The 25,070-nt window shown below is 48.2% G+C and overlaps 1 protein-coding gene across 2 annotated transcripts in view; it reads right to left on the bottom strand.

The window, feature by feature from the left end:
• Window positions 1-5,366: 5,366 nt before the first annotated feature.
• The window catches only part of LOC135365891 (uncharacterized), a 35,358-nt gene continuing 15,654 nt past the window's right edge, over window positions 5,367-25,070 (bottom strand). Inside the window, exons 7-11 of one of the 2 annotated variants that reach the window (XM_064598570.1) lie at window positions 16,890-16,966; window positions 15,811-15,931; window positions 13,215-13,394; window positions 9,494-9,601; window positions 5,367-5,634 (exon numbers count right to left, since the gene is read on the bottom strand). In XM_064598570.1, the coding sequence (XP_064454640.1) occupies window positions 5,470-5,634; window positions 9,494-9,601; window positions 13,215-13,394; window positions 15,811-15,931; window positions 16,890-16,966 (651 nt within the window). In that variant the 3' untranslated portion in view covers window positions 5,367-5,469. The remainder of the gene's footprint in view (window positions 5,635-9,493; window positions 9,602-13,214; window positions 13,395-15,810; window positions 15,932-16,889; window positions 16,967-25,070) is intronic. The other variant, XM_064598571.1, reaches the window with a different exon arrangement.

Genomic DNA, 25,070 nt, shown 5'->3' with positions numbered 1-25,070 from the left:
AAGGATCGCAGCTCTGGCGCGATCCGGAAGAGAACGCTTTCCCGGCGCTCGTTCCCCAGGAAGGCGAATAAGCGTCCCAGCTGGGAGAGGGAGGCTGCCAGGTGATCCGCCACCACCCTTCTCTCAATACGGCTGTTGGAGCCTGCGAGGGTGTCCGATGGTGCCGACCCTTGATCGGCACATTTTTCAAGTAGGGCCACCAGAGGACTCACTGCTGATGAGATGGCAGCTTGCGCATCCCTGAGCGCCTGGTCTCTTTGGCCCACCCCTGTGTCCAGGTCAGTTTCCGTGCCGGTGCGCCTACGGTCCCTTGCTGCCTCCCGCACCAAAGACTTCATTTCCACGTTGAGATCAGAAACAACGAGGAAAGGAAGTCTCAAGCGCGGGAAATCAACAAGAGCCTTACGGCAGCGTTCAGGTCTTCCCTCTGGGCCCCAGTGAGACCGAACAAAATCAACAATGGCCGGAGACACCTCACGAGGACCAACTCCGGCCAGGTCTGTGAGCCAGTTGTCTGCACCTGGGGGTGCCTCCGAGTCCACCTCCTCATCTTCCCCATCTAGGCCTGTAGGCGTAGGGGAACCCGTAGGTGTTGGAGGGCGTGAAGAGACTAGGTTGGAGGCCGCATCGTCCTCCAGGTAGAAGGTACTGACGTCCACCTCCTGCTCCGGGAGTGGCGGTAGGCGACTGGCCAAAGACGCCACAGTTGTGGCCAGATTCTCCACCATTGCGCGGAGGTCCGCCTGAGATTCTGTCTGTGGTGTCGACATCGTCTGCGAGCGACAGAGGAGAGACAAATCTTAATCTACTGTCAAAAGGAGAACTCCGCTAGAGAATGCAATGTTTTGTTGCGTCACATCTGCACGTTGGTTTCGCCTCCCTGTCGAAAATTGGGTGAGGGCGGTGTAACCGCTAATGCCGCCCGAAACTATCCCTATTTTTGGCCGAAAATTTCGTCACGGCCGATAAAAACTCGTTACGCCGACACCAGACTAGCCCAGATAGTTGGGGCGAAAGTTAGGACTCGTGGACTCCCCCTAGAGTCTCGGCCCAGGACGGCCTTCCGGCCTAAGTGGGCTGCCACCGCGTCCGGTGGTTAGTGGCATACACGCTTAAGTGGCCTTCCAGCCTCTGCGTGATTAGAGGGTGCACACTTTAGTGGCTTTCCAGCCTCCGCGTGGCTAGAGGGGGCACGCTTTAGTGCCCTTCCAGTCTCAGCGTGGTTAGTGGGAGGCACGCTTCTGTGGCCTTCCAGCCTCAGCGTGATCGTCCGTCCCGGGTGTGAAAGGAAAAGTCGGCCCCAGAGGACCTCCAGCCTGAAGACATGGGCATCTGATGAGCATTCGGTCGCCGCGGCGTGGGGAACAGATACCCGGTTCCGAAAGTTAGTTCTTGATCACCCGTACGGTGTCAGGGTGAAACTCAAGAGCTGCCCAAACTGAAGGAAAAGGTGGCGGGATTCGACTGAGATCGTGTACCGAGACTTACCTGAATATGAAGACCGAAAACAAAAAGGAAAATGGGGAGCGCGACGGCGATGAACAGACCTCCGACGGTGTCAAGAAAGGAAAGATGGAATATCCTGGTGAGAGGGAAAGTTATATAAGGAGTGGCGCCATCTGGGGTTTGTCGGATAAAATGTTTTGGCTTTGAATTTGACCTCCGAACGTGCTTTTGAAGGGAAAAAGCAGTTATAAACCCTGATAGTAAGTGGCGACAGATACAGAAGTATAATTCAATATGGCGCTATCATCGGCCCAACGTCCCAGTTTCGAAGGTTTCCTTCTAGCATACTCCTTAAGATTTCTGTGGCGCAAATAAACATGGAATCATCACGATATGTCAGTAAGCCATAGACATCCAGGCGATATCCGGGCGATATTCCGATCTGGATGTTTGGATACCCCTGGGATTATCCCAGAGAGCTTGTAGATGTTGCATGTACGTCTTGGCGACTTGGTTTGTCCCACTTTTTTCACATTCCAGGAATGTCCCAGGGACGTAACTTTGGGGTATTTAGATATTTACAGGATCCCAGTAAACCAGACATGTCTCAGAAACATCCACACGATGCACCACTTGGGATTTTGGGATATCCCCGGGACTAATCTGAATAGCCCGTTGACGTCTCTGGGACAGACACAGGACCCGCATTTCTTCCGCATTTGTTGATCCAGGGAAGGTTCTAGGAACGTCGCCTGGGATATTTGGACATACAGAGGACATATACAAGACGTGTATTATTATTGTATTTTGCTGCATTTTTATTTTCATTTAGCTTCTATTTATATAATTATTAGTATTATTTATTTCTTATTCTTATGTTACTGGTTTTGCGATCCGCTACGACGACACGCCCGACGCCCCGCCTGTTAGATGGAACGGCGGCTGGAGAATGTCGGTGGCGGTGGCGAATTCCCGTGGAAAAGGTAAAATGCTTTTTCCTTTGTTTATTGACTGTGGTGAGATATGCGATGAGTCGTTACAGATGTGACTAAAAACTATGAAGGTACGTATCATATAAATATTATTAATGGAGGAAGACGTGAGATATAAATATCACATCAAACAGGCAACAACATTTTACTATTAATAAAATAAAATACATTCTGAGAACAAATTGGGTATGCAGTATGTTGACTAAAGGCGCAACCACTTTTCTATTCGTGATAAAGTTTGACAATATGTTGGAGGTACAATATGAAATCCACGGAAATATTTGCTGTGTAAATCCACAGTCGAGTGGCTCGTGGAAAATCAACGTTGTTCTTAATGCTCATAATCCACCATTGACCAGGTACAGTTGAAAGAGCATTGATTCAGCGCTATCTGTTTACATACAATATTAGTCAACATTAGACAACGTAGATTCTACGTTCACCAACAGTCGGTGTTCACTGACAGCTTATTCTGCGAGAGCTTTTTAATTGCTCTGTTGGACATGTCTGAAGTGATAAGTTATTTATTTAAAGACGCTTTATATTTTGATTCAAACAATGTAGTCACGCATTCTGAGAATGCTGGGAATGGTTGCTATTGCCACAAGAAATCTATTATAATGTAAAGAAATATCATTGTAGTGATATTCGTAGTATATCCACAGACGATTCGCTGGGGGATATTTGTGACGTCCCATGGTGGATATACAGCGGACGTAGTGAGGATGCACCTGACATCTGTGACATATGAGACCAATTTGGGAGGTCTGTGGTATAATGATGGATTGCTGGGATGTTCTCAAATACTTGATTTTAATTAAAATAATTGCGTACTTTCAGAGATGTTGCACTATGCTGTTCAGCGTGATGCCGCACATTCTGATAAAACATATTAAAATGCTTTTGTCACTCTCCTCTACAACAACAGTACAGTAACGCTGTGTGACGAGGATATAAGGGCCGAAGAAATTCTGGTGAATGCGCCCGTTCACCTCACGGTGAGCTGGCCTACGCCTGGTGGGAGGAGCATAGTGGGAAACATCGAGAGAGGGTTTTGAACGCGATTTTACTCCCTTGGTGGTATGGGCTGCCAGGGAATGTCGCCGGACCCGGTCGGGTACCGCCCAGGGTAACTGGAACCGGGTGGGATGGATGGCCGAACTGATAGAGAACCCTCGTACGACGTGACAGTGAGGCGGCAGCTGGAATATGACCGGGAAGTGCAGTGGAAGTTGAAGTCCACCAAGGGCAGGTGTCTGCAAGTCTGCGGTTCGAGCCAGAAGTTCCGTCCAGTTCCTTCTTCCAGCAAAGCCAGCCTGTACCCTCTCTCGAGCTGCACCTGCAGAGAACTGCCGCCGCCGCTTCTCTTCGTCCTTCTTCCGCGCCTCCATGCACCAGCGCCACCACATGTACCTTGCACTTTGCTTGCATAAGTTGCCTTAGGCACTGGGGCACGTTTTCATTGCTTTGGTTACATGGCTTCTGAGAGCAGTGGGAGAAGGGGGGGGGCGCTTCTGATTTACCCTGCCCTGGTCGCAAACTTGCCTCGCTACGGCTCTGAACCGAAATACAAATTTCTAGAGAACGTTCGCTGAGTGTAGTGGGCGTAAAACGTACGTGACGGTGACGAGGATGCATCTACATCGAGTCAACAAGTCCACAAGTCCAGCCCTATTGCACTCGACTTTCGGTACATTGTGCTGCTTGGCTCCTTCCTGTCAGGTAGTGTTTTCAATTCAGGTTATCGTCTTTGTAATGTGATTATCTGCTGAGTGGATCCGTAGAACCAATGTAATATTAATAATTGGGAGATAGAACCAATGTTCCTCTGTTGCTGGAAGCGTGCTACGTATGTACATTGCTGTTACTTATTTGTTACAAGCTTTTACTTTTTCACCCTATATCTCATGCTCAGACAAGTTATTTTTCTTTGCTGCCAAAACTGTGGGACAGTTGACATTCGGAACAAGATTTTATAAAGGTCCCATCTGTATGTGTCTGGAGGACATCCTGCTGACGTCGATGTTCAATCAGTGCCCAAATCCTGCTGCCTGGATCTCCGATGGATACCCCTGGGTTCTGCAGGATACTTATACGAATATCCTGCGCAATATCCTTTGGATGTCCGAACGTTCAGATTCAGATTGACGCGAACGTTCGTGGCCTTGTATGGACGTCCCAATGATATTAATGGTTTGCCTGGGCATATGTCACGACTCGGGCTCCTGGTCACGCGAGTAGAGGAAACGAATGAAACCTAGGGTGGCTTGGACCTGACCGGCCCTTATCGTGGGGTAGCAAATCCTCTGAATTGAATTCGCCATTCGACTATACTGTGAGAGGCCGCCACAGTCAGTGAGTGAGAGTAGTGTGTTGGCACATTGCCCGTGCAACAACTCCAAGTGCCTTGCTGTGGGTGGGCGTGCTATAACACTACCAGAACGACTTATGCACAGATTCTACAGTTGACCGCAATGATTGGGACCGCAATGCGCTCGGGTACCATAGCCTAAACTATACAGTGCCCGATATAGTGGTGACTGCCATTTAGATTCATCTGCTACAGCGTACAGTGCACTGTCAAACAAACTCAGTCTCATGCTGTCACGTGCGCACAATTGGCATCTATTGGCAGCCACCGATAACTTAGCCGATCTCCGACTTGTCAAAACGGAATGACCTGACAACAGCTTCGGCAGCCTTCTTCCATCTTTTCTTCCTCAAGGCGCTCTGGCTTAGAGCATTGGTACCGTCAGTCGAAGATACCGTATATTGTATGATTCGTATTGGATATGTCATTGAGTCACCCCAAAATGAACTGTCACCAAGTGTGTCACAACAGAGCCCTTGACCGTAAAATAGAGCCGTAGTTGAGTACCCTCATGATGGGTACAAACAAGAAGAACTATAGAATAACACTAAACAGGATGCGTCAGAGGGCTTTTTATTCAGGTTTTAAGCCGTGTCGTCCATTTCATGGAGACCAACTGCTTTATGGGTGTAATATTCTTGGGCAATTTCCTCCCGTCCGTTACGGGGTTACAGGCGTATGGTCGAGCGGTTGGCTGTCGATTGTGTTCCGAATGGCTCGAATGAGTGGTAGCTGCTTTCCCGTGCATGTCGTCTGCCGATCGTCGTGGGCTGCTTCGGCCACTGCAAAGCACGTAACGTTGCCCACCAAAAGCATATTGATCACCTGCAAACAAGCACTTTCATGTAGCCGGAGCCCCACTCCCAATGGTTTAAAGGGGCACTAAAATGCAAAAACAAGTTCACTTCAAATCACGTTCCACGCTATGTTAGTTTCGTACTTGTTACCATAAAACTTTGATTCCGTTACGAAGCTACAATCAAAAATACACGGGACTCTGTCCTGCTTCGACGCTAAGCAATGAACATCGTTTCAGCTCGCCATGGAACAGTCCCGGCGAAAAACGTAGTGCGCGTTGCGAAGCCTACTGGCGTCGCTGTCCGAAGGAATGTTGTCAGTGGAAGATTTGCGTGAACTGTTGTAGGCTACAATTCAGTGAGTCAGTATTGAAAAATGAAGCAGTACGCATCATGCCGCGCATATACGGAACACTACGATCGGACCCGTTCCAAATCCACAGTGACACGATAGGTAAGCGCGCGCTTGTCCTGCTGTCCCATTGGATGCCGCCAATCGTCGCTTCCTGTGGATCCCATTCGCTGCCGCCAACAACGGCTCTGTTTTCACTTTAGCGCCGCGTTAACTAATTTTGCTCTCTTTATACTAATTGAAACACGGACTTTCATTGAGAGCAAGTTCTTTTGGATTTTAGTGCCCCTTTAAGACAATCTGTGCTGACCACAAGTAGGTGATTTGCCAGTAATCGTACGCTCACAATAGCGCACACGACAGAGAATATGTGGCTGCATGACGTTGCCGCTGCAGGGCTCCACAGTACTTGGACAATAACCATTGACGGTCCCCAAGGCTGTGCGTACGAACCTGGCCGGGGACGTCAGCAGAGTACACAGGATGTTCATACCGGTGCCATCTCGAAGGACTTGAAACGCACTGTCTACCAGGGAAGGTTAACGGACGTATTTTGGTTCGTTCCCATTTTCGATACTGCTATATCTTCGTTTCCGTTATCCGTTTCTGATACCGGCCTTTCAATTTCGTTGCCGTTACCTTTCCGTTACTGTTTCCGGTAATGGAACGTTACAGAGCCGTGGGATGACAGCCTGTCCGGTTCTATCAGCGCCCTGTTTTGCCCAAGTGCTGCTTCGGTGTCAGGAGTACACACTACACAAGCAATTTTACGTCGTTGGGGTGCGTACATCTTGCAAGGTAAAAAAAGTAAGAACATTGTCTTCAGTCACTCGGAGTCCAGCAACTCAAGACGGCCGTAACCTTCATCCAATGTCGCATTCATAAGTGGACACTGTCAGTAGTAAATAACACTGCCATGGCCACGGTGCAATGAAAAAAAGAAAATAAAACTACAAAATAAGTAACTAAAATTCGTAGTGCCTGCTCCTCGTGCTATGGTGGAGTACGGTGTTGATGTCATGAGTTACGAGAGCTGGGACGAGGTAAGCGACGGAGGCACCCTCGAGATCCAGTATTGCGCGCTCTCGTGTAGTATTTAGAGCATTAAAGGGGAGTCATCAAAACGGGGGAAAAAAAAAGAAAAATGAAAAGACACCGAATGTCACTGAATGAATGTCGTCGCACAACAGAAATAGCCAATACCCGAATTCAGAACCGGACGATAAATTAATTTCCGTTTTTGTTTCCGGTAATGGAGGACCGTGGTATGAGTTTCCGTTACCGTTTCCAATTTCGGTAATATACCGTTTCTGTTTCCGTTCCCATTACCTTACCCTTCCCTGCTGTCTACAGACTCCACGCAACGTTCCAAAGCGACCGTCGCTTAAGCTGTCGATTGAGTCAACGGAATAGCGCGGGACTTCTTCGAGGTCCTCAAATCTCAGTGACGTATACTCTCGTAGAGTCACGAAATAGGGGCCACAGAGCATCGCATTAGTTTTCCGCGCCGGAGCCGCCGTTCGGTGTCCGCGATTGGACCGATCGTCTCACGTGGTTTCTCCTTCCAACAGCGCGCCGTCGATGTTGGGTCCCTTCCATCCAAAACCGATTTCCTGCGTTGCGAGCTGGCTCGACTGCGCGCTGTTCTCCTGCGAAGAAGGGGGAGATTGGCGTCCCATTGCTAGGCGACACAGCTGCAACGGACCCAAGATGGCGTAGCTCATATTTAGTGTCTCTATACTCTCGGGCATATCTCCTTCAGCTCCTTTGTACTAGTGCGCTGCAAACCATAGCTTGTCAACTACAGGGCGTGTGCAGAAAAACGTAACCCACGTTTTTACATGTAACTCGTTGTCTACTTACCCGAGGAACTTCCGGTGGCGTACGATGGCGTATTTATGCGTGCGAAAGCTACTAAAAAATCCTGGAAGCCATACCCAGCGTAAAAAAATAAAGAGCGCAAAAACATCGGCTTCCATGTATTAGAATAGGGCGGTCATGACAATGCATGATAGTGCATGGCGGTCTCTGGAGAGTTATGTGCAGGCACCGCTAGGGGCACTACTGATGAGCATCCATGTGGGACATCATTTCGATTTCTGCACCGGTAGCTCCCCTAGCGGTACCTGAACACAACTCTCCTGCGTCCGCCGTGTTGCCCTATTCTGATGGACGGAGGCCCAGTTTTCGTTGCTCTGTTTAAGCTGATTATGGATTTCACAATTTTTCTGAAGATTTCGCACGCATAAATGCGCCATTGTGCGCCACCGGAAGTTCCACGGCTAAGTAGACAACGAGTTTGTTAGGCAGACAACAAGCTAAGTGCATAAATGCGGGTTACGTTTTTCTGCACACACCCTGTGTACATATTAATTATTTATTAAATTATCGGATATCCATTAATACGTATTGTGTTGCGTCACTTTTATAATGTCGTTGTAAAGGTCATACTTTCTGCTGCACTCGTGTGCAAAAGTGAGCAAAAGAAAAGCGACATCTAGTAACCATGGAGGCAAGCGACATTTTACGGAGATGACGAGTGGAGTGGAGTGGACTCTGGAGAAGACGTTATGGATGGTTATACGTTGCGGCTAAAAATCGCATAACACGCCAGGGCCAATAACAAACGAATCCAAATTGAAGGTATAGCAAGATCCCGTAAAAATACGCAATGACGACCCTTTTCCAGCAGCCTAGGAAGCCTGAAACAAAGAAACAATACCGCATCACGCCAATATTGCTTGGACGGCTACGTAGAATAGATGGTGTTCCGCTGCATGAGTCCTGATCGGCAATGATGGCATGTCCCAGGGGGCAGATTTTCGTGGCCTCACGCTATGAGGGTGCCGGTAGAACTGGCTGGCAGGCGCAGTAACGCGCGGCAGCAGAGGTATTTCATCGTCGTCGTCCACGTGCGGCGACATCACTCCCCCCCTCCCCTCCTTAGACGCGAAGCGGCGCAGAGGGTGCGGTTGAGGTCCGCGTGGGTACGCGAAGGCGAGAAAGAAGGTCGACACGTGGAAGAGGGACGGCAGGGTGCTAAACGGGCAGTGACGGGGGAATGAACCGTGCGGAGGAACGCTGGACGAGCGAGTTCCATGGTCGGATCGAAGCGTAGTGCAGGCAGATAGGCTGAAGGAATGCAGTGAGGGGGCAACGGAACTGAGGCCGGTTCCTGTTTGGCATGCTCAAAATGTTGCCGCCAAGACTGTGCTGAAGAGGACCATCGTGAAGCACGGGGAGAACCGCGGTGTTGAGCGGCCGGGCGCTGCGATGAAGTGCGTTGAGTGAGCCGCATGTAACGTCAAATTGAGCGCTTTGAGATAGAAGAGAGTTCTAATAAACGACTCTGCGCCCGCAGTTCCCGTGGCGCCATCTATCGTCCGACCTGAGGTTTCGGCGCAGAGACCAGGAATGTTTGAGGAGTGAGGCCACTAAAAAGTACTGCGGTGCACGGCTGCTTTTACACGTGCCAATAACAAAACCATGTTCGAATCCACTTGAAGTACTATGAAGATGTGGTGATTGGTGGTACCTTTTCGGATAAAGTCTCTGGTTTGTCGAAGCCATAGAAGGTCGCCCCGTCTTGGACATACATGGTGAGTGCCTTGGGATGCTTCACGGGCTTTGTATGTGTGCAGGCCTGAAAGCGTAGTGGATTATTACTGACAGGTGTGAGCTACAATGCCGCTTCACTGAAGAATATGTTACTGTCGTAGAAGAAGAATCCTACGGATCCTAATTCTGCGGTGCCGGGGTGGGCTGGGTTTCCAGCCTCTTTTCGTCGGACTGATAACGATTGCGCTGAAAAATGCGTCGCGCGCTATCCTCTGGGAAGCTCCGTAGAGCATGATTTTCGGCTATTTTTTTTTTCGAATAGACCGCTCCTCAATATCCCTGTCAATTATCATTAATTTGAGTGAATTCAGCATGCTGTTCACGTTGGTAGGGAAGTGTCATTCACTTGGCAAATTTCCGAATTCAGTTCACAAAAAAAATTACAGAACTAAACTTTACGTGACATTCACATCAGGAGGTGGCAAATTCCTAATAAGGACAAATACCTTTTGGTCGCACTGATTCTAGATGGTGTAGTTTATTTTACAGTGAAACCTCCCTATCTTGGACACCCGTGGTGCAGCCGAAATGTGTCTTACTTAGGGAGGTGTCCGAGTTACAGAATACAAAGGAAAGAAGAGAGAGAGAGAAAAGGAAAAGAACACGGCTGTGTTGCCAGCAATGTCCCCCTTCTTCGTTTTATGGTCGTTACCTCTAAACGTTCTTCACTGATAAATATTGCTGATTTTGGTAGATTCAATCACGTGCGTATTCCACTAAATGGCATTACCTTTGGAGCTTTTCAAGCAGCGTGCTACTTGCTTGAGCGTTTAAACCCACTTGAAATTAAGCTCAAGGACTTTTCTCTGAAGTGTCAGCCCATTTTTGATTTTTTTTAAAATTCCGCGTTAGCGCCGCGAAGCAACTGTGGCTATGAGCGGCGTATAGACGTGGACAGATGGAGAGAGGACAGCAGGAAGGAGTGGGAGACAGAGGGGTTAGTATGCGTCCTAGGCAGGCTTCAAGGGGAACTGTGCCGACATTCGTCTGGAAAGACTTCTGAAAACCCAGGGAAAAACTTCAGACAGCACAGCCGGTGACAGGGTTCGAACCCGTGTCACCTCCCAGTCTCGGCGTGGAAAGCGATCACTCTAACCACTATGCCACGGGAGCTGGTTTTGATTGTTTTAGTTTTGTTTTTGGACTCCAAAAACTAAAACAACAAAATGCTGAGACCAGTACGGCAAGAGAGAGAGAGAAAAAAAAAAGTGCAGAGGCTCATTTTTTGCCTTTTCGGTGCAAACATGGGCTGAGGTTGAGATAATTGGGCGAGGCTTCTGTCCGACTTAACAGGGAAAATCCTGTTCTACTTCCGGAGTATATGGAGGTGTCCGATATAGAGAATTTCGTCCACATGTATTTTCAATGGGAGCCCGCCGATGCAATGAAATCTTGTTCGCATAAGGGGGGTGTCAGACTTTACTAGGAGGTTTTACTGTAATTTAAGTGACACGTTTTCTGGGACACCCTGTATAAGCGCAATAAAACATGCTCAGGCAGTTCTTTCGGGCAGAACTGAGATAGGAGTGTCACCTGATGGCAAGAGCCGCGCTCAAGTTTCGCATTACCAACTATTTGTACCCCGGAACACAAGAATGTAAAGCAGACGTACGCATAAATCGCCTGGATGTGAGGCCTTAAAACAACGGCAATACCGCAATACCACATGGTGGTTTAGAACACCTATCTTAGTCCTCAGAGACAAGTTAAAAGTCGCAGACAACCCCCATCCACATCACAAAACTAAAGTCGCCGGCATTTTGGCTAGCGCGGCCGCACAACAACTCCGGCCAAAAATATATTACGCGCGCTTCCACTACGCTCGCGTTGCACACCGATCATGTTTCGAAATGAACTGTCGCTGACGACGTACGTGGATAAGGAGTGCGTGCTGATTTAAAAACCGCGTTAAATACTCGCGGAAAGAAAACATGTGACTTAGCCTCCACGTATCCGATTATGCGCCACATTATCGGAGAGACGGAGACCCCACATTCAATGCACGGACTACATTCTCCGCTGGCGGAGGAGGAGGAGTGTCGTTGGGAGGAACCCGAGAGGTCTGCCTGCCTGATTAGGCGGCATGTTTCTCGGGAAGGGAAAGGTGGTGGAGAGGAGGAGAGGAAAGGGTGAAGTGGAAGACCGAGCGGAATCCGCTCGGGGGGAGGATAGCTGCGTCCATGGGCCGACTTCAGGGGAACTGTGCCGGCATACGCCTATTACACATCTGAGGGAAACCCAGGAAAAACCCCAGACGCACAGCCGGCCCGCGGATTCGAACCGCGGACCTCCCAGTCTCCAAGCGCACGCGTTACCGCTGCGCCACCGGAGCTGGTCGTCCACTGGCGGAAATCTATGACTGTTCGCATTTCGAGAGCAAAAGAGAGGAGTCGACCCAAGGTCCTTCTGCAGGTTCCGATTGCCATGACAACGGCGACGTTCCCGCAGGCCGACGTCATGCGTGACGTTGCATGAGAGTGAAGCTCAGGTTCCGTCGCCTGCTATTACCGAACGTTTCGTCAAATTCCTCGAAAACGACGTGGTTGACGGTTGTATGTGTACAGTACTCGTGAAGATAGTTTTGGCTAAGTTTTGGGACCGCCCGGGGTGTACGATACCGCTCCTTTAAAGAGAGACACCGGACTAAAAAAAAGTGCTGAAGTAACTGTGCGACATCAATCCGTACCGTATGATATTTCAATGAATACAATTTCTCATTTCCAAGTGGCAGAGATAATTAGACGAGGAATAATTTCGTTTGAGAGATTAGGCGCTCCTTCAGGGAAAAGCAGTCCAGCAACACTGGGCGTTGTGACCGACTTTCTGTATGTTTTGCGTTAACCTCTGCAGAATATTTTAGAACAAAATCGAGGAAGCCGATGACTGGTCATCCATGTGGCAGGAAGAAGTTACAAAGCGCGTGCCCGAAAAACAGTCTGACCCATACGAGACTACCGGTGACGTCACGCATAGTACAAGAGGGAGCCTTCAGAAGTTTAGGTTTCGTTTTGAGCTTCACAGAACCATCTTTATTCCTCATTTCGGAAGAATATATCACCGCTTAACTTAATAATACGCTTAACTTAATAACTTATGGCGAATTCGGGTGGTCATTTCGGAGCAACTTTTTTTGCCAGATCTCGAGCAGTCATGTTCGCTTGGTCAAAATGAAGCAAATCTTGCATGTTCGCGTGGCGCTTTCCGAGCGCTCGGAATTTGCTAGCTAGCACTTTTTTTGCCCGGTCTCAAAACGATCGAGCAGCAGATTGCTCAACTGTATCCGGTGTCGTCACATCCGCACTGCAACGGTGGCGAGTGCCCTCATTGGCCCGCATGTTGAAATCACGTGGTTTAGCAGACGACAGAACTCGAAGACTTGCGACCGCGACGCCCCTAGCGTGATCCAAGTACGTAAAACCGCTAGATTCCTAGCAATCATGTTCGGGTGGCAACGGTCACGTGATCCAGCTTGGTCGCCGACCTAGCAATTTCCGAGCGCTCGGCCGTTTTGCTACGAAATGACCACCCGAATTCGCTATTACTTACACCGCTTAGTAGTGTCGGATTGTCTCGGATTGTCTCCTCTCAACTACCCCGTCTGCAAGCAGCACGTGCCACCAGTCAGGTTAATAACTCACCGCTGTGAACGGTTCTATGTCCAAACTCGTGGTGCTAGCTCCCGGGTCCACTGGTCCACTTCCTGTGCCTACAGCCTTGTAGGTGGCAGCCGTTAGAAGGATGCACAGGCGTTGTTTATATGGACTGTTAGGTGAACTGACGCTCCGCTGCTGCTCAGCAACTGTTTCCGATGTAGAATTCTGGAAGTAAAACAACCTCTGCAGTTTTTGCTTGCAATCGTTGCAATTAGCACAAAAATCCGAGGTCGAAGACAAGTTATACATAGGGAGTGACTTTTTCGGGTTAAATGCCTTTCTCAGATTCCGGGGGTAAAAATCTGGCGCTATTTTGCAATCTTTAATTCGGGAGAAATCGGGCGATAATTGTGACTTCGGGTGCTATCATCAGTCCTTTCCTAATCGCTCTCTTCTGTTTTGCTTTTTGTTGTTGTTTTTCCTTGGATGGTGACCTTCCAGCGGTAATCCCCGAAGGCATAGAATGGCATAGACAGTGTTGACACACATGGGTGTATTGCTGGGAACGTAAGTGACCCATTCTTACATGTGTTACACCTGGCGACCTTTGTTCGTCTTCATTGGAAACGTCACTTGAGGATTTCATAGTGACAGAAATTAGGGGACAAATCGAGTTTAACCCGAATTGGTCGGAGGTCATTTCGAGGGGCAATAACCTGGCGGAATCGGGTTTAACCCGAAAAAGTCATTCCCTAGTTATACATTCGTATTAATTTTTCGACTGGTTTCGTAATAGGTGACGTCACGAGCGAGTACGGGTTACAAAACCACGACCACGGAGTGATCGTCATATCAGAAATAACATAGCTGATATAGGGTAAGGTGGCGCGAGATGAGATAGAAATTTGCAATTGAATGTGAAATTTTCATTTTTCTTGCTTAAAAGAAAAAAAGAAATAACCACAAGCACATTCTCAAGGGTCTAGAGCTTCCGACCTGTAAATGCAGGTCGGGCGTAGCCGGTCTCAAATAAGCACGGAACAAGAAAAAAAAAAAAAAAAACTCAGGCAAAAAAAAAATATATAGTTCATTACAACGGCGTGCCTCATCTTGCCCCACGCGATGTCTCGTCTCGCCCCAACCCTCGGGGCAAGACGAGACATCGCGTGGGGCACGATGAGGCGCGCCGTTCTAATGAACTATACAAATTAGTTTTTTTTTTTGCAATCCAAGCAGACAAGCCCGTGGGCCCCTATACAATCCCCCTGAGCACACCGCCCACATGATGTGCAATAAAACCGGGTGCCATATATTGCTCCACCGTCCTTTGCGACCAAGACACTGGCAGTCTGACGTGTCGCTGGTCGCTCGCAAATGTCCTAGGAAACAGCAAGAAATTACTGGAAAATCCTAGGCAATGTGCAACAAGGAATCTCTGAGGAACAAGCCTAAAGCCACCTAATACTTGACTTATCCGTTCGCAGATTTCATTAAGAATGAATTTTTCTGTTCAACAGCGGATAACCAAGGGTACCCATATTTTTCATATATTTAGATAAATGACTAAATAAACAGGACGAGGACGTACATTGACAGAATAAGCCTGCGACATGCTCGTGCACGGATGACAACAAACAGGACTACAGGAAGTCCATTTACATTCCAGCAAAAAGTAACCGATTTTTTTCCCCCTTTTCTAGGCATACTTTAATACGGACAATAGAGACCTCTCCCCTCTTTGTAAACAAATGACGTCATAGTGTTCGGCAGCGCCACCAATTTGGTTGAGTTGAACTACGCTCGAAGCTAGAGGTGAACAAGGTCGCACCCGAAAGTCAGTCTTGAGGGGATTACGATGGTCTCTGAAAGGGACGCGACCTTCGGTCCTACTTTTCTTTCAATAAACCTCTACCCGAGAAACGTCATCACGACGTTGGTAGACAGACTGAAACCGAGACAGATCGGAAGGGGAGGGCTGGGTTCCGCGAATGGGCACTTGTTCGCTGCCTCCCATTGAAAGAAAAGTAGGACCGAAGGTCGCGTTCCTTTCAGGGATCATCGTAGTCCCCTCAAAACCGGGCGCGACCTTGTCCGTCCCATAGCTTCGAGCATAGTTCAACTCTGCCAAACCGGTGGCGCTGTAAAACACTATGACGTCATTTATTTACACACAGGGAGAGGTCTATAGGAGGCAGCGAACAGGTGCCCATTTGTGGAACCCAGCCCTCCCCGTCGGTCTGTCTACCAACGTCATGATGACGTTTCTCGGGTAGAGGTTTATTCTTGGCAACGCTGCAGGCGAGCTGGTACATCGTAATAACGACGATAAAGTAAACACAAAAAAAGTAAAGACTCAGCAACTCATTTAGTCAAATGGGTTGCTGAGTTTGAGAACGTGTCGTGCCGTTTTTTTTCTGTTCCTTGCCCTAGGTTTTATCGTCATTATTACGGACAATTCTCAGGTGCAATAAATCGGACATGCAGAGCCACCTATGAGTAAAGCGCATGGAGCAACGAGTCTCTCGAGACAGGCGACCTCACCCTACCGCAGTGGCACTTCGTTACGGCAGTTAGGATATATTCTTGTCCTGGGGCAAGACAGCACGTGATTCATTTCCTCAGTTTGTACCAGAACACTTACCAGATCAGGTTCATTTCCAGTCATGTAAGGCAACCACGGGTTGGGAAGCAACGCTCGAGCTGGGCTTCTGCTTTGGAGCTTGTTTATGATGAGGTATCTCACAAACTGCATTTTTGGTTCCCTGCATGTAATGGGCTCTGTCTTTATTGGCATCCTGCCCACATCAAACAACGGGCGCAGGAGGATATGGACTAAGCGTGAGAATTTTGGCGAGCCATGCTGTCCATTGAACATTGAACCGCATGAACCTCTTAAGCATGGTTCACACTAGTGCGTTCTGCTGCGTGCGGGCGCTGGTTACCGTGGCAAGTTGACAATGATAATTGACAGCGATATTCACGAGCTATCTCATCGGAAAAAATAGCCGAACATCACGCTTTTCGGAGCAGCGGACCATAACGCGCTACGACTTTTTGAGCGCAATCGCTCTCAGTCCGACGAAGGGAGATTCCAAACCCAGCCCACAGAGTGATAGTAGAAAAAGTGACAGTTCCTAAAATTGGGAGAGGCAAAGCATGATCCCTGCGAAAGCCGGACGCGATGAGCCATGCCTGTGCCATCTTTCTGCGGTGCCGGTGTGGGCTGGGTTTCTAATCTCCTTTCGTCGGACTGACAACGATTGCGCTGAAACATTTGTCGCACGTTAGCTCCGTAGAGCATGATGCTCGGCCATTGTTTCTGACGGGATAGCCCCCCCCCCCCCCCGAGTATCCCTGTCAATTACCATTAATTTGACACGCTCTTCACGTTGGTGGGGTAAAATAATGACCTTTACTTTGCACATTTCAGACTTCAGTTCGCAACAATTAAGCTTACGTTGCACGACATTCACATCAGGAGGTGGCAAAAACCTAGCAAGAACAAATGCCGTTGACGGCATGATTCTAAGCGTTGTGTTTTTATAATTTAATAACGTTTTCTGGGACACCCTGTATATAGAGTTAGAGAGATGAACCTCGTTATGAAGGTGGTGTTCTTTGCTAAGCCCTGCCAGAGTGGCTCTCTTCTACTTCGCGGGCTGCAGCGTTCGTCAACTTTGAGGTACATCCCTTACCGTGGAACAGCTGACGCCTACTTACTGGATGATCTTAGCGAAGGTCGTGATGAGTTGGATGTCGACGTTGAGAATAATAGTTGTTTTCTTTCTCCCCACGCCCTGCAGTTGAAAGACAGACACTTTTTGACTCGATATTTCGATGCGTCACCCCCTCCACATTGAAAACCGGCGCAGCCGCAGTGCGGCAGCGCTTTTTATGTTTAGCTTATCGCAAAGTGCAGATACACAACGTCGCTGACTTATTTATTTATTTATATATGTGTCTATTAACAGCCTAAAGCCTTACCAGCAGCACACAATAAAAACACACAACATAGGAATGTATTAATACAATAAAATTAAACGTTCACAGCACAATGAAAAAGCAGCTCGCATTGGCCATACTTATACAAACATCAGAGTTCACATGCGCGACAAAGAGCTGATTGGACATTTCTCATATTACAATTAAACAAGTCAACGCAAGCAGAATTAATGTTACTTAAAACCTGTATTCTTAATGAGGGACATTTTTCTGTAGAGCTACCAAAAATATGGAACATTCGCAGCGCCCTGGTGTTGCGCATTGGGACGGAGAGAGCTAGCCTCGTAAATACACTAGTACAATCTACACGATTTTGTAGACACTTATACAAAAATATCTGATCACGGTAAACCAGTTTGCTCAAAAGGGGATGGCAGTGAAATGCTGTCACTTAGCCACGGAAAGCGATACTCTACTGTGCGCACGAGTCTCTTTTGCACCTTCTCAATTCCGGGCCGCTGACCCGAACTCCAATATAGGCAGAACAAGTGACCGGAATAAAGATATAATGCAGTTGGGATTGCTAAAAGCTTTCGTCCCTCTTGCAATTTCTCCAAAAATAGAGTAGGCCTTGTTGGTAACAACAACAGTGTGATCGCCAAACGCAAGTCTGCTGTCAAACGTCACACCTAAATCGCGTACACTAGATTCACGATGACTGTTTACAGTTTCTATACTGTCAGCATAAGTAATTGGCTGTGTAAGTCATAACATGAGATTTCTGCGAGTTCAACACGAGGTCGTTATGGCGACACCATTTCACGAGAGAATTGATATCATCTTGGATCCTTCTGCAGTGCTGGCTACAGAACAAAAAAGCTCAACATCATCTGCGAACTCAAGTAATTCACAGTGTTTTATAAAGTCGTTTAGCATAAATATTAAACAATAAGGGTCCTAAGGTGGAACCCTGTGGAACACCTGAGGAAGGAATGAAGGTTTTAGAGCGCGCACCATGCAATTGAACGTGATTAGGAACTAGTGAACCACTTACAAAAGCTTTCCGATAGACCATAAATCCCCAGCTTGTAGATAAGACGAGAATGATTGACCAAATAGAATGCTTTTGAGCAATCAAAATAGACAGCGTCAACCTGACCTCTATGGCCAACACGTGTAGCTGCTGTATAATCTAGATTGGTCTCAACTGAACGACCCTTTATATAACCGTGCTGGGCGGACGACATATAAGCAACAAAGTAAGCAGAAAGAGAACACTGTACTATCTTCTCAGAAACCTTAGAAAATGATCACAATACTGAAATTGGCCTGCATTTTGTAACATCATCACGTCTACGACTTTTGTGAATAGGAATAATCGTAGTCTGTTTCCATAAATCGGGAAAAATGCCATGTGAGAGAGATAGATTGAATATGTGACTAAGTACCGGTGCTAAAATATCGCTGCAGCCCTTTACGATAAACACAGGCACAGAGTCTACACCCATGGATTTCTTGGAGGGCAGTTTCTTAATTGCACACAATACATCTGCCTCAGTCACGGTACACTCTTAAAAATGAACTTCACCTCAAAGCATGCTCCTAGCCAACCATAATCTCAACCCTGATTTGTTGGAAACGGTAGGCGTACGCCCTTTTTGTGACAATTATGAACAGCATAAGTGGCATCAAAAATGCGTACGCCTCCCGTTTTCAACAAATCAGGGCAGACAGCTATATCATTCGACATTATGGTTGGCACAGAGCGTGCTATGCGGGGAAGTTCATTTTTAAGAGTGTAGACCGAAGAAAAACATGCAGCAAAAGCTTCGCTCACTGCCGACGGCTCTGACATCAACACACCTTGGTGCTTCACAGCAATGTTTGGTCGACAAGAGTTTCGACGATACGAAATGTGCTTCCAAAAGATTCGGGTTGGCGGTCACATTTCTAGATATCAATTCATCATTGGATATTTCGTCGCGTTTGAAGAGCATCTTTGCTTCCCTACGACACTGGCGGAACTTAAGATACCAATGTTCAGCGCCGCTTCGTTTGAACTTCTTTTCGCAACGCACCCTTGAGTTCCCACGAAAACCAGTAGGGATACCGCGACTTCTTAATTGACGACTTCGGTATAAAGGTATCCGTAGAATTCTTGATCGCATAAGTTAATTTCAACACTGTGGTCTTCACGTCGCTCTCGAGGAGGACTGTGCTCTCCCAGTCGTAGTCGCGAAGGTACTTGTACAGGTCTTCGTCGTATTCCGCAGATAAGCCGCCAGATTCGTTTTTAGATACATTTTGGAAATGTTTTTGCAGATAAGCCGCACTCGCATATACGCCGCGGGTAATACGACGCGACTCCTTTGTGCGCTAAACCAGTGATGCACAAACAAAATCAATAAAGACTCTCAACGCTCGTCGACGCCGTACTCCCTGCCAGCTGCCCTGTTCGCGTACTGGTCCGCGATGTCGACGACTTTTAGTTTGAAGCCGCTGTCGTAACTGTGCCTCCGCGTTGGAGCCATGCCTTATCTCTAACTGCCGTGCCCGTGTCCACGAATGCTGCTGCTCAGGTCAAATGAGAACTGACGCTTAGCTGACCACGTTTTATCCCGATGTCCGGTGTATTGAACCCTTCTTGTGGGTCTGCCGACAAAGGAGACCGTAGGGAAGGCCATAAACCCTGTTGTCCACATTCCGGTGTCGGCATGATGTATAACAAAGGAGGTCAGTTCTAGTGTTCTAATATCGGATTGTGCCCTTGTTGAGTGTTTTTTTTTTAATTTGATTGACGAGTTAGTGGTGTTCCAGGAGACATTAATCACTGTCACCCCTTTTGTTAAAGCTGCGTGGGGGAATCTATTCGGAAGGTCAGGCCACTCGAATGTGGACCTTCCCCTGTTCGGTATTGTTCGTGCACTGGCAGGGCGGTCCTGTTCCGAAAAACATGAGGCACTGTCGGCCCTTTGGTTTAATCCGGGGTATGGGGAAAATACCAGGGAAAAATAGCCACCAGATAAGCCGCACCCGTGGATAAGCCGCAGAGCGTCCGTGAAAAACAAAAATATCGCGCATAAGCCGCGGCTAATACGCGTGAAAATACGGTACATATACCAATCCGGGGGGGGGGGGGGCGAAGAAGTCGCTACAGAATGACGTTCCAAAAGGAACACTCGCCAAGGGATGCCAAGGGTGGTCCTTAACACCAGAGTCTGCAGCAGGGTGTCGAACCGAAACGTTTTTCGTTCCGGTTCTATCATAAACGGCCCGGTACCGTTTCTGCTCCGGAGCAAAAAAATAACGGTTCATACCGGTTTTAACCGGTTTCGCTTCTTTCTCAGGAAAAAAATCATGTTGCAAAGTGTAAATCCGTTTATTCCGCATACATGGTATTTAATATTAATAGGCAGCTGTGAAATTGCTAGCTCCTGGTTTCTGTAGGTGACTGATAGTAGCGTTCAAATAGGCTCTCATTTCTTGAAGCGCATGATACAGACGGATTTCTTTCAGACAGACAGTACACAGTACTGACAGTACTTTCTTGCTGGATTGGTGCGATCGCGTCCCATCCGAATGTCTGTTGCTGCTTCCTAGCCAGCAAGCACCACCGCACGAGTACGACGCAATTCGAGGAACACCTTCACTTACAAACGCGCTCGACGGCTCAGTTTTCTTTTCTTCGTGTCCTGTGCACAAAGGAGGCGCCACTTCACACGCGCTTGCCCTCGCGGACACGTAAATGTATTATGCGTGGTTCACACTACAACTTCTCTCCGTTGCGGTTACGGTGCGGATCCAGTGCGGAGGCGGCTGTCGTACGACACGCTGTTCAGACATATGCGTTCTTGATACGTCAAACGCTTGTCGTTGACCAATCACGTCTCCACTCCACCACGTCTCCATTCCACAGGCAGCCATGAACGGGCAACGTGATGTGGTCGGCGAAACTTTGAGGTGTATTGAAGCGTATCTGCGTCATACAGAGCGCGTAAACTGGCCACTTGTTGTTCAAATGGCAGCAGCAGCGCTGCTGCTGAAAAGGAAAAAACGACGACGACAGTGGGTCCGCCAAATACTACAGGAACCTGCCGTGCCCGGGGAGCTTGCGCGGAGCGCGTTCGCTCATTGGTCAGCTGCATCTCCGCAGGTAGCCCGTACCGTATGGAGTTCGGTGGAGCTCAACACTTGCGGTGCGTGTGCTTTTCGGAGTGTCGTGCTTCGTTGTCATGACAACCGTGTCGCGCCGCATCCGTAACGCATGAAAATGCAACAGTGTGAACCAAGCATTAAACTTCGCTGCTCTCAAACAAGGGACACGTTGCGCGACATTACCGATAGAGAAGTCGTTACGCAGCCCCCTTGGGTCGCTGTTTAGTTGAGGAGAGTTTGGGCGGATGAAATTAAAACGAACACTACGGCACATTGGTAGAGAGTCACAACCAGTTACATGTACCTCTAAGTATATGTGCGCGAACGATAAAACGTTACAAAGGGAGCCTAAGGGTCATGGTATACCTTCCGTAACATAGAAGCGCTAAAACCAGGACGAACACAGACACACACAACATCGAGCGCTCACTTTCAACAACTTTACTGACATGTCACATGGCAAGTGCTTATATTCATTGCAACAGGAACTCCTTCACTTTCAGATATCTGAATACTTTCCGAGCTAACACACGTGTTGCCCGCTTTCTTAATCATTGATCAAAACATCAGGGATGTTTTAACGAACTTCATGGTATACCGACATACATTCCACCGTAACCATAACCCTCGTAAAGTATCCATGACGTGACTTCAGAACACACGACGTCAGTTTCATTCGCATACGCTCTAAAAACAGGACTTCACCGCATAGCACATAGTGCGCCAATCATTGCCGCGAATAATAGGGTTACCGCTTTTGATTCCAGGGGAGACGGATGCGTACGCCTTTTTGTGGCAATTACCATATATTCAAACTGCGACAAAAAGGCGTACGCCCCCTTCTCTCCTCGAATTAGAGGCGGTAACCCTATCATTCGTGGCGCACAGCGTGCTATGCGGTGAAGTTCTGTTTTTAGAGTGTATTCGTAGTCCAAACCGGCGAAGTTCTTTCTTGGACCGAAAACCGTTAAATAAATTCTCCGGTTTCCCTCCTGAGCGAAAAAAAACAAAAAACAAAAACGTATACGGTTTCGATTCCGTTACGGTTCGCACCAAAATAGCGTTTTTTTTTTTCGGTTTTCGGTTCTGGTTTTCGGTTCGCTCCGACACCCTGGTCTGCAGGAACTACCTGCATCTCTGCGCTTGCACACATCAGAAGGTCGAGGGTGTTGCCAGCAGGGTTCTTGATAAAGTTGATCTGATTTAAACCAGTAACGCTCAGGAAGGCAAAGAGTGCACTCTTAAAAATGAACTTCACCACATAGCACGCTCCTAGCCAACCACCATCCCGAATGACAACGTTCATTTTTAAGAGTGTGCCTCAACGTATCCGGTGTGTACAATCCAGCGAGGGCAATCCGGATCCAATCCACATTTGGCGCATCCAAGTCTCCAAAGATAATGACTCGATCTTCATCAACATCTAATTTACTACTGAGGCCCTCAAAAACATTAGTAAAATGTGAAAGAGACTCTCGGGGCGCGAAGTAATACGTTCCTATGAGCACACTCGGCTGATTCTTCAGTTTGATTTCGACCCATACACCTTCGTCCTCTACTTCAAAGTCGTACCTTCTGTATGAAGGAAACTCATTTTTAATTGCTATGAGAACACCTCCTCCAAATTGGGTGTTGTCATAGTCGTTATAATTGTCCGGAAAGCACTCGCTGTTACCAATGCCCGGATGCAGCCACGTTTCCGTGGACAGACAGTAGTTGCATTAAGCATGGTTCACACTAGTGCGTTCTGCTGCGCGCGGATGCGTGCGAGCGCTAGTTACCGTGGCAACCCGCAGCAGAACGCAAGGAGTTCGCCGACGCACGCAGCAGCCCGCAAGCGGAGAACGAATCGTGAGGCTGCCTTCCGAGCGTGCGCAGTAGGTTTCTCTCTGCCGACTATTTTCAACATGGCGGCCACCGGAGTGTGGAAGGCGTCGAAAATTCCGCTCGATGCTCATTGGCTTACGGTTTGATGACGCACGCATTCGGATGCAGGTACACTCTTAAAAATGAACTTCACAGCATAGCACGCTTTTAGCCAACCATTATCTCGAATGATATCGCTATGTGCCCTGATTTGTTCAAAGCGGTTAGCGTACGCCTTTTCTGTGACACTTGTGCGGTTCACAATTGTCACAAAAATGGCGTACGCCCCCCGTTTTCAACAAATCAGGGCAGATAACGATATCAATCGAGATGATGGTTGGCTAGGAGCGTGCTATGCGGTGAAGTTTTTAAGAGTGTATGTGAACAGCGGAACGGATTGTTTATAACGCACGCATACGGATGCAGGCGCCCGCATGCAGCAGAACGCACTAGTGTGAACCATGCTTTACAGCAAGGATTCGGGCGACTTGTTACAAATTTAACATTTAACGATTTATAATTTATTACGAAGACCAACTTCTTCGAGGTGCTAGCCTCTTTCAAGGGACGGTTGTATATGTTCCAGTCGGTTTCGAAACTACCACGGGATCGAAAATCGCGGGAGAAATATAATAGTGCAGTCCGACAGCAGAGCGAATCCCGGAAGTGCATGACGTAATTCCCTCCCTGGCTACATCATCCCAAGCAGCAAAATGTACTGAAAGTCGAGTGCAATAGGGGCGGACGGGTAGGTGGAAGGCCTTGAACAGACTCCTGAAACTAAAGAACATTGATAAGACACATACCGCCCACACCTATTGCACTCGACTTTCAGTACATTGTGCTGCTTGGGATCAATCACAGCACGGCCTTGAGAAAGCGGTTGTCGTGGTGGTGGGGGACGTCTGGACCACGGCCACTTGCGCGAGTTGAGAGAGGGAAGAGCCCCGTTCAAGTGCTTTGCTCTCCCCCGATCCTCCTCCCCAGCTTTCCTTCTAGCCTCTCTCCGTAAGATTTCTATGCTGTACGCTCCCTGAGGGACGCCCGCCTCGAAACAAACATGGAGGCCATGTGCATTTGAGGATCGCGTCTTGCGATTCATGCGTCACTCTCACGGTGTTATTGCCGTAGTGACGGTGCGACGAATTCGGGACTGGGAAAACCACCTTGAGCGGCATGACGAATATGAATTCAAAGAAAGATACTGCTTGTCCAAGTTGTGTGTGCATGAACACTACCGACTATACTGAACATCAGGAGGGTCATAACCTGGCTTCCCTTGTCCGCCCATTCAGTGATTATTACAATCTGGCCGTTTTAGTACAACATACACACACACATAAAGAGACGATGATGAGATGGGTACACGTCATATTCGCAATACCCAACAGTTGTACAACATCTTAACAAAATATTGACATGAAGTTCGCAAGTCAAAAGGCAAGCAGAAGAGGCGACACCAAAGTAGCAGATGACAGCCGTCGGAAGCGGAAATGAAGCGCGGTCCTGCGCATGCGCTTCTGCCTCATTCTACGAGGCCTACGAGGAATCGGGCGGAATCCCCTTCAAGCCTCCCGACGCCCAGCCCTTCGCTGAGGGTGCGCACGTTTACGTTCGCCCTCAAGGGACCCTGGCACTGATCTCTATACGCTTCGTGCAAAGCGTCCGCCGCGCCACGGAAAATCCTGGCGGTAGCCATAGGAAGTTGTTGTGTGAGTCCGCTCAGTTTTCGAGGGCTATTCGTACGCTTTCAATCGTCACCTTGCTTCGGTGACGCCGCACCTGAATTGATAGCTGCTAAATGTAATGCGGTACCGCACAAACTGTTGCGTCGTTGGGTGCACAAAAACGTATGATAATGCGGGTATGAAAAAAAAAAAAAAGAAAAGGTCCCGGGTTGTGTAGGCAGAAAAATTGTCCCCCAGGCTCCTGCGCACC

Source organism: Ornithodoros turicata, chromosome 8 (genome assembly GCF_037126465.1).
Source record: "Ornithodoros turicata isolate Travis chromosome 8, ASM3712646v1, whole genome shotgun sequence".
NCBI classification, from domain to species: Eukaryota; Metazoa; Arthropoda; class Arachnida; order Ixodida; family Argasidae; genus Ornithodoros; species Ornithodoros turicata.
Note: the sequence above shows the minus strand (reverse complement) of the source record. Positions and strands in the feature narration are given on the sequence as shown.